This window comes from Gopherus evgoodei, chromosome 18, assembly GCF_007399415.2.
Source record: "Gopherus evgoodei ecotype Sinaloan lineage chromosome 18, rGopEvg1_v1.p, whole genome shotgun sequence".
NCBI lineage: Eukaryota > Metazoa > Chordata > Testudines > Testudinidae > Gopherus > Gopherus evgoodei.
The window spans coordinates 9,953,679-9,968,277 of record NC_044339.1 but is presented as its reverse complement, the minus strand read 5'-3'; the positions used below and the strand labels follow the sequence as shown (position 1 = coordinate 9,968,277).

The window sequence follows — 14,599 nt, the reverse complement described above, 5'->3', positions numbered from 1 at the left end:
ACCAGGAACTTCCTGTTGCCTTAGTTAAGATTACATGTAAACTATCCATTGAATAATTAATACATTTGTAAAACCCAACATATGTTGGCAGGCAATTAGCCAGCAGAAAGAGGGACTAACTTTATTGGTTACTGCAAATATTTTCCTCAACTCTATTTTAATCTGCATGAGTGAGTTACTGAAGATTATTGCAAGAGCATTTGAATATTCCATACCTACTTTTCAGGAAAAAAAAGTAAAATTGATATTTGTCATTTTGAGTAAAATTGTAGCTGTTTGCTGATGTTACTGAGATTACAAAGCCTTGAAATGTATAAATGTGGCATTTTATTCCTTGTATTGTATTCTGCCTCTAGTTATGGATCCCTTTCTTCTACTTTAACACTGTCACTAATGTCTTAGCTGTTGTGGCAAACCCAGGACAAACAGCTACAGGGGAGGGGGGGTAGTAATTAGTCCGAGGGGGTTAAAAGGCCTCTCCCAATCCACTGAGGAGAGATAACCAGGGGCAAATAAGGTTCAGTTGGAAAAGGAGTTACCAGGGAACTAATTAGGTTCAGCCGGCTCCAACTGCTTGAGACCTTTTTAAACCTTCCCCAACGTTGAGAGGAGGGAAGCTGTCAGTAAGTGAGGTGCAGCAAGGGTCTGAACCCTTTGAGCAAGGAAGGCTGCACTGTGCCCTCAGAAGGGAAAAAACCAAGCACAAGGGACTGACTGAGGGAAGGAATAGCCAGACCCTGTGCTACCTAGAAGGATTTGCTTTGCCCAAGCTTGTGTCTCCAAGGCTAAAAAGGACTGCGCCTGCTGAGGAGAAGAAGGTGCTTTGCCACACTGTATTAAGAACTGAGAGAGACTTCTGCTCTGAAGAGATTTGAATGCCACTTGACTCCTGCCTATGGCTACCAAAAAAGAGAGGCAAAAAAAAAAAAAATTCAAATCTGGGTGTCTATGGTTAGGCACCTAATTCCACATTTAGAGACCTATAAATAGCCTACTTTTTTTTAAAGTACGTGAGTGCCCACACTTCCCACTGACTTCAGTTTACCTTCAATTAGAGCTGACTGCTCATCACCTTTGCAAATCAGACTATTTGTTTTGGATCCTAAATGTAGATTGAGCCTGAAACTTTTGGCCAGAGTGAATTTGCAAAATAGAAATGACCAAAATTCTCCTGAAAATCCTAAGGAAATTAGGAACAGAACAAAAGAAGCCAGTAACATCATTTTACTGCAACTGAGCAGGATTCAGTGTACAGATAAAAGCCCAGGCATGGTGCTTGTGGAGGAATTTTATTTCTGTTAGGGGATTCTGCATGAATAGACTAAAAGCTACTGAATGTGTGAGATGTCCCGGAGCTTTTAATTCCATTCCTGGCCTTGGATATTATGTATTAAGCTATTGATGTGTTAGTATATGCATTGATACCTGATGAAACGCTGTGCTATGGAAATGGATTGTAGTTGCCTGCCTTTTCGGTGAAAGCTTGATCTAATTCTATACTAGCAAGTAGTGTAAAGGCAGCCTTGTGCATACAGCAGAGAAACAGGTACAGGTACTACTGGCAGGAAGACAGGAGTGACAAAAAGGTCAGTAGTTTCTCTGACTTTCCACCTGGCTAGAAATTTAAATTAAACTTGTGCCTTTACATATAGGGCACCATTTGAAATTAACCTTTACCATTTTCACTGAGTCCCTTAGGGCCACTGATGTCGATGTGGCCAGGATTTGGCTGCTGGCAGCAAGAACCTACATCAGGAGTGCAGATAAATTGAAGCATACTGTTTTAGACTACATGCCATGACTTGGTCATCTCTTGACTCTCATCCATTGTAACCTTTCCCTCTGATCTCACCCCACTCCATTCTACAAAAAAACCCACTGTTACTAAAGTTATACTTTTCCATTGCTCCACCCGGGAATCCCACATTGATTTCCTGTTACTGCCTTCAATTCAGCCTCCACTTCCTCACTCCAAAAACTTGCCCGTAATTTCATCTCATCTACTGTGTATCACGGCTCTCATTTTCTCCTACTCCCTCACTCATCCCTAGCCTGCTTCCCAGTTCTGTTGTGCAGCTCATCTCTAAGCGGTCTATGTCGGGGAGCTGGCTGACTACAAAGCTGCTCGTTGCACTAGTACAGCAGGGTGTTTGTCAGCGGTGATATGACGCCAATGCCCTTTGGCTCTCCTAAGGTCACACGTGACTCTTATGCACACAGTTTTCTAAAGCAGAGCAACAGCTGATGTAAAGAATGCCTGGCAAACAAGAGAATGACATGGCTCGGGCTGGGGCCTTTGTATTTTCACGTGCGATTTCCTGCCACCAGTGGGGTCCCTTCCAACAGTTTTCAAAGGAAACCAGAGAGCTACGAGTCCACTGTTACTTCAGTACAGGAGATCAGGGCCGCCCAGAGGGGGGGGCAAGAGGGGCAATTTGCCCCAGGCCCCGGGCTCTGCAGGGGTCCCCATGAGTTTTTCGGGGCCCCTGGGTCCTTCACTCGCTCCAGGGGGGCCAGAAAACTCTTGCGGGGCCAGGCCCTGGAGCTTCTTCTGCTCCTGGTCTTTGCCGGCGGGGGGGTCCTTCCGCTCCAGGGTGCAAACCGGTCTTCGGCGGTAATTCGGCGGCGGGGGGCCCTTCCGTTCCGGGACTCACTGCCGAAGTGCCCCGACGACCTGCAGCGGGGGCCCCCCGCAGCCAAACAGGGCCAGCTCTAGACATTTCGCCGCGCAGGGGCACTCTGCCGCTTGCTGGTCCCGCGGCTCCGGTAGACCTCCCTCAGGCACGCCTGCGGATGCTCCACCGGAGCCGCGGGACCAGCGGACCCTCCGCAGGCACGCCTGCGGGAGGTCCACCGAAGCCGCCTGCCGCCAACGGCCCCAGGCCCCTGGAATCCTCTGGGCGGCCCTGCAGGAGATGTGGCTGTGAGTCTACTAGGCTTAGATGGGGAATCTCCCACTGTTGCTCTCTCACTGGTGGGACCATCGATAGCACTAATATAGATAGCATTGTCATTTAAGCCACTGTGTCATCTAACTATATTCCGAGCAGTGGTAAATAGTGCACCAGTGAAAACCAGTTCCCCATCTGCACTATGGCTCCCTCTGTTGGGACCGCTGATTTCCTACATTTATAATCACTGAAAATCTGTTAGGGAGTCTGAGTGGGCATCGTACTCCAGAAAAGGAGGTGGTGCATTATAGGGATTATACCAGACCGTTTTGTTTTGATAATAGTCATTCACAGTCTCTACCCTCTGCTTAAATTGATGCAAGTCTTTGACATAGTTCCACAGCTGCAGCATTTTAGCAAATAAGACCCTCAAAGCCTTTTGTTCCTATAAAGTGTAGGGGGGAGTTAAGTGGGGTATGCACTAAATAGTAACAAGATGAGAATGCCTGTACTATTGACACTAGGTTTAGTGGCACAGTGGCTGCTCTTTGCAAGAGCAATGCAGCACACCAGCTTCCTCACCCTTCCTGAAAAGGCTTTTTCCTAAGACACTGAAAGGGGGAAAAAAAAAAAAAAAGAGGGCAAGATGACAGAAAGGAGACACCACAGTCACACTTCAAGGACTATTTAAACTCTAATTAAAAGTCATGTTAAAAATGCATTAGCCATTAGTAAACAAGGTCACGCTCACAGCTACCCAAGGCATGTCCATGCAAGGTATAAAATAGCAACAGAGACCTCTGCAAAGCACTTAATTAAATGTGGGCACCCAAGGCTACTTGAATTCCCTTCAGCACCTGCATTTCATTGGAACCCACCTTTTCCATGCGAATGGGGAGAATCAACGGGGTCCTTTTAGGGCATTTAATTTTAAAAATTGCATCTTCCTTCCAAGCTGTGTGCCCAGAAGGCTTTACAGGTTTAAATGATGAAATGGCAGAGTTAGGCCCCAATCCTGCAGTTCATGGTGCACCTGCAAGCAGCAAATTGCAGCATCAGGGCCTGCAGTAGTAAATAACATTAGAAGAGTGAAATTAAGAAGTTTAGACCTTTTCAGCTGAGATGGGACATGAGAGAGAGAGCAGATGAGGTCCAGAGATACAGGAAGGTTGTTACAGATAGAAGGAGCAGAGGGTTGTATTTTCATGGCATTGCTTCATTCTACATGAAGCAGCAAATACCAGAAATCTCATGAGACTATGGAAGAAATCCTGGCCCTACAGAAGTCAAGAGCAAAATTTCCTCTGATTTCAGTTAGGTCAAGATTTTATCCAATAGTCCCAAGATCTCCCTAGAGCAGCCCTGCAGACCCAGCAGACTTGGGTGGTTTGAATAGGCCTCTGAAAGTTATTCACACCAACCGTCCAAATGCCCTGCATTAGTTCTTGCTTTTTCAATAGCACATTTCTCACCCCACTTCTATCAGGTTCCTTAAGGGAGCCCATGTGAGCTCCTTCCCTCTTAAAGTTTCCACTCTAGTGAATCTAGACCTTGTCAATCACCTCTGGTAAAACCCAGCAAGCAAACAATAAAATGTGTTATGGAGCCAATAGAATGAAGCAGAGGGGATGTCATAATGGTATAAGCCTCAACTGTGCACTTCCCTTGACTCCTTCAACCAACAGAGTCAAATCCTGGCAAAGGATCCTTGATCCAAATGAGATCTTTAATGAAAGAGACCCTGTCTTCTCTGCATAGACTCTACAGATCAGATGGAGGATTTCTTAAGAGCAGACATTTGCCCTGGTTTTCTCCCTCACTATTCTTAGTATTCTGTGCACCCATCATCTACTCGGTTACTGCAATTCAATGGTGCCACATGTATATCCAATTAAATTCACCCCCCGTGCAGAGAGCCGGCACCAGATTTAAACCTCAGGTTGAATTTCTTCCATAGTTTGGAAAGCACTTTTCGGATCCTTTCAGATCAAAGCTGCTATATACAATCCAAATATTATTATTACACTGACCTACACTTCTTTTGACAACTTGATGCATTGCACAAGTTCAGTCTTCGCTAAACTTGGAATAATTTAGATGTGGGGGAGGGGGATTGCCCTTTGTTCTGGATTGTGATGAAAATTCAACATTTTGCATTTTTAAAAATATGCACTTGCCTTCCATAAAATTGGCAAAGTGATCAGCAGCCCTTTGTTTTGAGTGCAAAACATTTTATGCAGCTCCTGTCACAAGTTTGCTTTCAATTTAGGGTGTGAGAAGCAGCACTTTTTGCTGAGTAATGCTTTATTTAGAAATAAAGGTTAGGTGTATAAGCCTGAGATCTATAAAAGGAATCAAATGCCAGCTGTTTGTGCGAAGTAACAGAGACAGATAGGCAGGAGCAGCATAGCTGAGAAAAGACTTTCAGGTCAAACAGTCAAAGACAGATCAGCAGAAAAAGCAACTTCAGAGGCCTTTTCCAATAGTTGCCCTGCTAATTAGAAATCAGGCACAATGGATGTAGGTTTTCAAAACATCGTGGGTTGAATTGTGATTCATATCCAGGTCACCGATTTATCCAAATATTTGGAGTGTAGGGGAAGGAGGGTGTTTGGGATGAATTGTTCTGGGGTTTGGCCCATATCTGCTGCAGCAGAATGGAATTTCTATTCAGATGGGCTACACTGCAGGGTGGTTCGAATGTTTTTCAAACCTCATCAACTAGGGGTTGAACTTCATCAGCTGGGTGTCTATTTTGCAAAACCCAAACCCAAGGCACTTTTGGATCAGGATCTTATTTTAAGGAAATGCCCAAATTTCAGGAGTGGGGTAGTTGGTGGACTCAATACACAGTTCCAATTTGTGTCATTCTCTGCTATCCTGGAGAGGCAGGGCACATTAAACTGCATTTTCCAACGGTCTCATTTTAAGCTCACAATCAAGAGAAATTTTACAGCATCTGACTATCCTGAAGTTTCTTTCTCCCCCCCCCCCCCAGGCACTTAGTTTTTGTTTCCTTCTACCTGTCTCTGATCCTTACAGGGGCCATATTTCACAGTAGTATCTGAAAGCTGCAGTCCTGGCCCCAGTTCAGTCCCTAGTGCAGGTTGAGGACACCCCTATGGTTGTTAGAGCAGCCACAGAATAGCAGAGGTGTACCTCCTGCCTCTTCTGGCCTGCTTTCTCCTCCTCCAATCCACCCTGATGCCCTGAACCAGCTTTGAGCCTGCCAAGGATGTCCACTGAAACTGATGGGGCATTACAGCTGGTGCAAAGAGGCATAGGGCACTGATGAATCAGTCCCTCCCCCCTTAAATTTCCACTTGTATTTCAGGAGGAGGTGTCTCTTTCCTTTTCTTTTCAAACAGGAATTCAGTATTGTTGAATGAAAGGCATATGAGATTCCCAGGCTTAATAACTTTACAGCTCTGTCTCTTGACAATCTGTGTAGTTAATCCCGACATATACCTAAACAATCTCAAGGGAAGATAATCACAAGCCAGTTCGTCACATCTCAGCTTTCCCCATTAGCATGTACTGTGACATTCCAACACTGGGATTGCTCTAGACGTGAAAAGGAAAAATGTGGTGCTGAATTCAGACCTTTATCTTGAAACCTGCACAATTTGTCCCTGTCTTTCCTTTCCAAACTGTTTCCAGGCATAACGCTGGCTGCCCTACGTATCTTGATGTGCTGTTAGCAAGAACAAACCTCTGTGACTCCAAACTTGCAGCAGCACATGGGGGAATTCAGTTAGTCTGATCACCAAACGTCCAGGTGGACTGCTGTTCACACAGGCGCCGACTCCGTGGGAGCCCCAGGGCTGGAGCACCCACGGAAAAAAATTAGTGAGTGCTTAGCACCACAGGCAGCCAGCTCCTCCCCTTCCACTCCAGTGCCTCCCTTCCACCCGATCAACTCCTTCCCCTCCCTCTCAGTACCTCCCGCCCACCACGATCAGTTGTTTAGTGGCGGGAGGGAGAGGAAGGAGTGGGGACAGGGTGCACTCGAGGGAGAGGCAGAACTGGGCAGGAAGAGGTCGGGCAGGGGCAGAGCGGGTCTGGGAAGAGGCAGGGCAGGGATGGGGTCTTGGGGGAAGAAGTGGGGTAGGGAGACAATTACCTCCAAGATCTTACATACAACACTCACATTAATACACCCCAGAATGGTATTAGCCTTTTTTGCATTTGTATAACATTGTTGACTCGTATTCTATTTGTGGTCCAAAGCCTTACCAAAATCAAGATATATCACATCTGCAGCTTCTCCCTTAGCCACTAGGTCAGTAACTCTATCGAAGAAGGAAATTGGGTTGATTTGGCATGATTTGTTCTTAACAAATCCATGCTGGCTATTCCTTACAACCCTATTATTCTCTAGGAGCTTACAAATTGATTGTTTAATCATTTGATCCTGTATCTTTCCACATATTGACATTAAACTGGTTGGTCTATAATGCCCCTGGTCATCCTTGTTCTCCTTTTTTAAGATAGATACTATGTTTGCCCCTTTCCAGTCCTCTGGGACCTCACCCATAGTCCCTGAGTTCTCAAAGATAATTGCTAATGGTTTCAAGCTTGCTTCAGCTGGTTCCTTAAGTACCCTACGATGAATTTCATCAGTCCCTGCTGACTTGAGTACATCTAACATATTCTTTAACCTGTTCTTTTCCTATTTTGGCTTTGTTCCTTCCCCCTAGTTGTTAATATTAATTATGTTAAGTATCCAGTCACAATTTACCATTTTAGTGAAAACTGGAGCAAAATAGGCATTAAAATACCTCAGCCCTTTTGATGTCATCAGTTATTAGCTTTTCTTCTCCATTAAGTAGAGGAACTATACTTTCCTTTGTCTTTCTCTTGCTCCTAATGTATTCATAGAACCTCTTCTTATTGTCTTTTATGTCCCTTGCTAGCTGTAACTCACTTTGTGCCTTAGCCTTTCTAATTTTGTCCCTACATGCATGTGCTGTTCTTTTGTACTCCTCCCTAGCAATTTGCCCATGTTTCCACTTTTTGTAGAATTCCTTCTTGATTTACAGGCCATTAAAGAGGGAGCCTTATTCTTTTATATTCTTCCTATCTTTCCTTCACATTGGAATAGTTGGAAGTTTTGTCTTTAATATCAACTCCTTGAGAAACTGTCAGGTCTCCTGAACTCCATTTTCCCTTAGATTTTCTTCCCATGGGATCTTATTTCCCAGTTCTCTTAGTTTGTTAAAGTCTGCTTTTCCGAAGTCCATTATCCTTATTCTGATGATCTCACTCCTTCTTTTCCTTTGAATAATGAAATCGATCATTTCATGATCACTTTCACCCAAAATTCCTTCCACCTTCAGATTCACTACCAATTCCTCCCTGTTGGTGAGAATCAAGTCTAAAATGGCTGCCCCTTGGTTATTTTCACCACTGTCTGAAACAAAAAAATTGTCCCCAACATATTTCAACAACTTACTGGAAATTTTGTGTTTTACTGTATTACTTTTCCAACAGATGTCTGGTTAGCTAAAGTCCCCCATTACCTCCAGGTCTTATGTTTTGGATATCTCTATTTGTTCTAGAAACGCCTCATCCACTCCTCGTCCTGATTTGGTGGTCTATAGTAGGCCCCTACCATGATGTTACCCCTGTTATTTACCTCTTCTGTCTTTACCCAGAGACTTCCAAGTGGTCTTCCTCTCGTAGAATCATAGAAGATTAGGATTAGAAGACACCTCAGGAGGTCATCTAGTCCAACCCCCTGCTCAAAGCAGGACCAACACCAACTAAGTCATCCCAGCCAGGGCTTTGTCAAGCTGGTCCTTAAAAACCTCTAAGGATGGAGATTCCATCTCTCACCTCCTTCTGGAGCTCAGAATAAATATATAGATATTATTGGGTTCATCTGGGGTTGGAAATGGCTTAAACAAAACATTGTGAAAAGTGTTTTTAGCCTTGCCGACCCCAGGAAGCATGGGAAATCCTGTAAGAAAACTTGATCTCTAGGGATTTCCAGGCAAAAGAAACACAGGTAAACTTAGAAACAGGCATAAGACCAATGGGAGGGTGAAAGTGGAGTGGGGGGAGGGAAGGTATTTTGGGAAGGGAGGCAGATAGGGGAGGGAGGGTCTCATTATTTGAATATTTTTGAAGGTGGAACAGACTGGGTTGGTTTGGGGGGATGGGAGAAAGTTTGGCTAAGAAAAAGGGGTGGAATGAGGGATAATGCTGGCTCAGGTAAGGAGGTGGGGGGAAAATGATCACAGCTTTTGCTCAGTTCAAGGTTTGGGGAGAAAAATTAAAATGCCATTGAGACAAGGAGTTGGGGGAAATGGGTGACGGTTCAGTTAGGACACAGAGGGGCAGATGGATGAAGGTTTGGCTTGGATACAGGGAAGAGATGGGCCAGGCTTTGGCTCAGATCCTGCCAACACTCAGACTAAAGCTGGCCCCAGGCATCGTGGGGGAAGTAGGTCAAGATTCGGCTCATGCCCGGTGGGGGTGGGGAGATCAGCCCTTTTTCTCCCCAAATCACTTCATTTATCTCTAATAGGAGCTGGTTCCATTACATCCTTGAGCATCTAGGGCAAACAAGATTAATGTATCAAAAACGCCACCCAAGGTCACAAGCACAGAGAGAGCTCACATACGCGATTACAGCCTCTCTGGTAACGAAGAGGAGGGAAAAAGCTATTGAAATCATTTTCTTGGCTCATTCTGTGTTTTTCCCCCTCTGCCTCTAACACTCCATGAAATACACAGAGACACTCTTTAGAGAATGAATTTTCCCTCTTTCTCCATCTCCTCCCATTCTCCCTGGCTCTCAAGCCTCAGCCTTTTATCACCCCGCCCCCCAGTCCTCCCAAGTCAAACATAGTTCTGCTCAGAAGTAGACTGGGCAACAGTGATCTCACTGAGGTGTTACTTTGTGGACCCTCAGTAACACTGTCAGCACCTATGCTCCTAGCAGTTTGTCCTTCATGTGCATCTTGGGGGCCGAGTGGCATGAGTTTATGACCCGGTGTTTGTTAGGAATCACGAACTGTGGTTGATCTCCAGTTAAGGCTTGTAAGATTAAGAGGAGCTTTGGGCAGGGAGAGTCTGGATTCCTGCACACGGCTGCTTTAATATTATTTTGTTACACATCTGAAAAATAACCAGCCAAAACCCCAGAACCAAGTGCTTTGCAATTTGAGGTGTTCCAGATCCAAATCTGGATGCCGTTCCAAATTTTGCAACTTGAGCTCTCATGTAAATTGGCTTCCAAAACTAAAAGCTACGTTATTTGTCTGAAAACCAGCAACAACCAAGCTGGAATTTGAGATTCTAATGCAGGCAATCAAAAGCAACTGATTCCAGGAAAGGGTCAACAACCACAGTGGTATAAACTGGGATGCGTGGACTGAACTATCCTGTGCTGCTTCACAGAAAATCTAGGCAGGGTAAAATCAGGTTCTCCCATGTGCTGGCACAAATATTCAGCCATTCAAAGGGCTTATTAAGGGAATTCTATTTATTTACCTTAATAGAAACCAAGGCCTGGAAGAGAATTAGTGCTGGGTTACCCTAACTGAAAAGGCTCCTTCTCAACCTGGATAGGTTTTAGTCTCAGGACCAAAATATCACATTTACTGGGAGGGGATGTTGTTACTAAAGGAAACCAGCTTCATTTTAAGGTACTCTCTGGTTCAAATGTGTAATTGTGGTAGGACGAATTCACAGGTTGGATCACTGCTGGCAATACACCCAGACAGACAAGCTGACCAACAGGAACAGCATGAGAGCGCGCACACACACACACACACACACACACAATCTCCTCGCAAGTCATTTAGCTTTACCTTTCTGAAGCTTAGATGCATTCTCTTGTATCCAGCTGAAGAGGTTGGCAAAGTCACAGTCACAGACCCACGGGTTGCCCTCTAGACGTATAGTCCGAAGGGACGGAAGTGCATCCAGGGCAGCCACGTTGAGGCTCTGCAAGTTATTGTCATTCAGTTCTAACACTTGGAGCTGTTCCAGGTTCTCAAAAGCAGCCTCGTCCACATCCACTAGGTTATTGTTCCCAAGGCTTAATTTTATCAGCTTCTCTGCTGACTTGAATATCCCAGCATCAAGCTGCGTTAAATTATTGTAGCTTAGGTCTAAAAACACCAGCTTGGTGGAACTGCTGAAAGTGCCCTCTGCTAAGGAGGTGATTGAGTTATTCCTGAAGTCCAAGTAGACTAGGTCCCCATAAAATATAAAGAAATCAGCCGGTATCGCCTGAATATTGTTGTCAGCTATGAGAAGTTTCCTTACATCCAGTGGAAAAAGATTAGGAACACTGGGAAGTCCTTGATCCCTGCAGTCTATGGTGTGGGAGTCCATACAGCTACAGAGAGGAGGGCAAAGATGCCCAAAGGGCAGGAAGAGCAGGCAGAAACCGAGAGAAAGTAGAAGGCAGAGGGGAAAGCATGGCCACATCGTCAAGGATTTGAAAGCTGTGATGAGCACCGCTGCTAGGAGAAAGACATTTTGCTCAGCTGGGTAGCAATGCCTGGTGGTTTGTGTGTGTGCGTATGTGTGTGGTTGTATCCAAGAGATCACATATCATCATAGATTAGATAGCAGCCGACTAGGGAGGAGGAGGAGAGTGTGTGTGTGACTGAGGGAGAGAGGGAGGGAAGCAAATGTGAGGATTTACACTATCAGGGATTTAGAATGTAGGGAAGAGAGAGAGAGGACTGAGCGGATGGATGAGCTTTGAAGGACTCCCTTGTTTTTGCAGGTTAAAGGAAGCAGGGAGCCTGTCTGCGTGTTTGCTGCTTATTCCAGCAATAGGGAAATCAGAGCTTCTCCTGTAGCTCTGCAAGCAGCAGTTAACCGGTCACCAGTTCATGGTTAACTAGCCATGAATGTGATGAAACCTGATGAAGTCAGTTATTTTATTTCTTCCCTCACCAAGCTGTGTTCCTAGTTCTAAGTGCCCTGTGCCCAAAAGACAGCCAGACAGGGGGAGGGGAGGGAACCAGCCTGGACTGCTGCTAAAGTCTCTCTTTTCCATTTGCAAAGCAGGGGGGCAAAGACCAGCTGGGGCAGGGAACACTGACTTTTGTTTTATCTGATTTGCTCTTCCTGAAAGTACTGGCTTCTTTTGATTCAGTTCAAGTGTAACCTCAGTTAAATAGGAGTCGACCTACCTTCTACAAGGGGATAGAACCCATAATAGCAAGAAGGGGCACTCGATCTGTTAGGCATTCATATGGCTCCTTTTTCATGATCCACAGCTGCTATTTTTTAATGTTGCCCTGGCCACATCACCAGGAGGCCAGGTACAAACATGTCTTATGGGCCAGATTCTCTGGTGGAGTAAACTGAAGGCAGTGGAGTGACACAGATTGACATGTGCTGAAAATTTGGTCTCAGGGGTTTTGGAATATCTGACATTCTTCCCATCCCTACCCCCAGCAGACATACCTCTGTACAGAAGCATGTGTGTCTTCGGGACACTCTCTCCAGTATCACTGCCCCAAGGACTTATCCTCCCCTTTGGCTGCAGGGAGCTGAGCGTGTTCTACAGACAAGCAGACTTGTGGCCCAGACGCCAGATCAGCAGTTTAAGGGCTATGGGGGAGATATTCCAGAAGCACAATTGATCTTTAGGTGCCTAACTCCCATGGAAGAGCGATGGGCATTGGGCACCTACATGCCAGTTTTGCCTTTCCCTAACCTCCCAGGGGAGCTTGCCATGTTGGTTTATTATCACATGAGAGAAACATGTTTAGAGCCACTGTTACCCAACACAGGCTGCCCACGTGCCCTTCCCTCTAAGCAGGGCTGCCCAGAGGATTCTAGGGACCCGGGGCAAAGCAATTTCGGGGGCCTCTTCCATAAAAAAGTTGCAATACTATATTCTTGTGGGGACCACTGTGGGGCCCAGAGAAAATTGCCCCACTTGCCCCTCCCCCAGACAGCCCTGCCTCTAAGGCTTTGTCTACACTACACAGCTAAAAGTCAGGCAGCGTAGCTGTTGTTTGTCGGCACTTTTGCTGACAAAATACTTCCACCCCCAGCAAGTGATGTTTGCGTTGTTGACAGGAGAGCGCTCTTGCCAACAATGCGCTGTTCACACAGACACCTGACTTGGCAAAACATTTGTCTTGGGGAGCGGGGGTAGCACCTCTGAACGACAAAAGTTTTGTCACTCAATTGCCAGTGTAGATATAGCCTAAACCAGTCCATACTTGAAGTGCTTAGTGCTAAATCTGACTAGAGAAAGTGGAGTTTGGGGAAGGAGAGGGATAGCTGCATCTGTATTTGCCAGGTCTGTGCTACTCGTCCCACAGAAATAGATGCCCCATTCTCCTTTCATTTAAGAAGACTTCTCCGTGTAGGACGGCCTGCAATTGGGACTACTCCATGCACTCTGCTGCTCTGGAACTGAGGGCTCTGCTTTACCACATTATTCATTATTATGCCAGTTCTCATGACTATTGGTGGAAGAGAGTTGGGGTGAAATTGCTAGCACCTGGGTTCTAAGATGCCCCGCTCAATCTGCCTTGCTGACCCTGCAGAGCAGTTGTGTGTCACATTATGATTTGAGGAGTTTATGAGAACAAAGGGATTATTCAGATGCACTAATTTACAGGGAAGGTTTGTCTTGTTTTATCTCACGCTCACTAGCTCTGGTGGGTTTGTTTAGCTGTTGTAATGAGAGTGTAGAGCCGGAGGACAGTGCACCAGTGATGAGCCCTAGCTGGGGAAAGTGAGGTTACAGCAGGAATTTGAAGGAGGCCAAGGTAAGGCACTAAGACGGGCACAAAGCAGCCATAAAGGCCCCGTCCCTTGCGAATACCCCGGCAAAGGGGATTTTTCCAGCAGGCACAATGACAATTCAGGAGGCTCTGCACCAGTTCTCACATGCACCCATGCAGGTGGTGTGTTAGGGGCAGGAAAGAGTGGGCTGTGGGAGGGAGGAGGCTTTAGTTGGACATCCCAACACTCCGGCTATTCCCTGATTGCAAACAGCCCAGTGGATATTACAGCTCGGGCACAATTTAGGACATCCTTCTGGGCTGCTCTAGCCCACACTAGGGGCCATACTGGCCACCAGCAGCCCCAGGAAATGGAAGGTGCAAGCCACTCCCACTCCTTGGGTTCAGCACCACAGACAGGTTGGCCCCCCTCAGGGCAAAGGGGATGGGAAAGGCTGTTCAAATGTAAGGGGTCGTATGGAAAGAGACAGAACGGCAAGTAGGAAGAGGAGACAAAGGAGGGGCAAGGTGCCATGAACACTGCTACCCTGTCCTGAAACGTCCTCTCTTACTGCACTTGCTAGGCTCCTCTGGGGTGACCAGATGTCCCAGTTTTATAGGGACAGTCCCAATATTTGGGTTTTTTTTTTAATATGGGCTCCTATTATCCCCCCACATACCCACTGTCCCGATTTTTCACACTTGCTATCTGGTCACCCTCTGCCAGTGTAGCGCCCCTATGCTATTCCGCCCCTCATGTCTGACCCTTAGAATTTCCCTTATAAAGCCACCAAGAGTGAAGTGGGCACAGTTAGCTCTTTAACTCACTAGGATAGAGGGATAGCTCAGTGGTCTGAGCATTGGCTTGCTAAACCCAGGGTTGTGAGGTCAATCCTTGAGAGGGCCATTTGGGGAACTGGAGTAAAAATCTGGGGGTTGGTCCTGCTTTGAGCAGGGGGATTGGACTAGATGATCTCCTGAGGTCCCTTCCAA

The 14,599-nt window shown here is 46.1% G+C and overlaps 1 protein-coding gene across 2 annotated transcripts in view; it reads right to left on the bottom strand.

Moving 5' to 3' along the window:
• The window catches only part of LRRC38 (leucine rich repeat containing 38), a 69,213-nt gene that overhangs the window by 15,804 nt on the left and 38,810 nt on the right, over positions 1-14,599 (bottom strand). Inside the window, exon 1 of one of the 2 annotated variants that reach the window (XM_030537736.1) lies at positions 10,712-11,793. The exons of the other annotated variant lie outside the window; for it this stretch is intronic. Within the exon in view, the coding sequence (XP_030393596.1) occupies positions 10,712-11,336 (625 nt within the window). The 5' untranslated portion in view covers positions 11,337-11,793. Of the gene's footprint in view, positions 1-10,711; positions 11,794-14,599 lie in introns of those variants that run through there. 2 annotated transcript variants of the gene reach the window in all.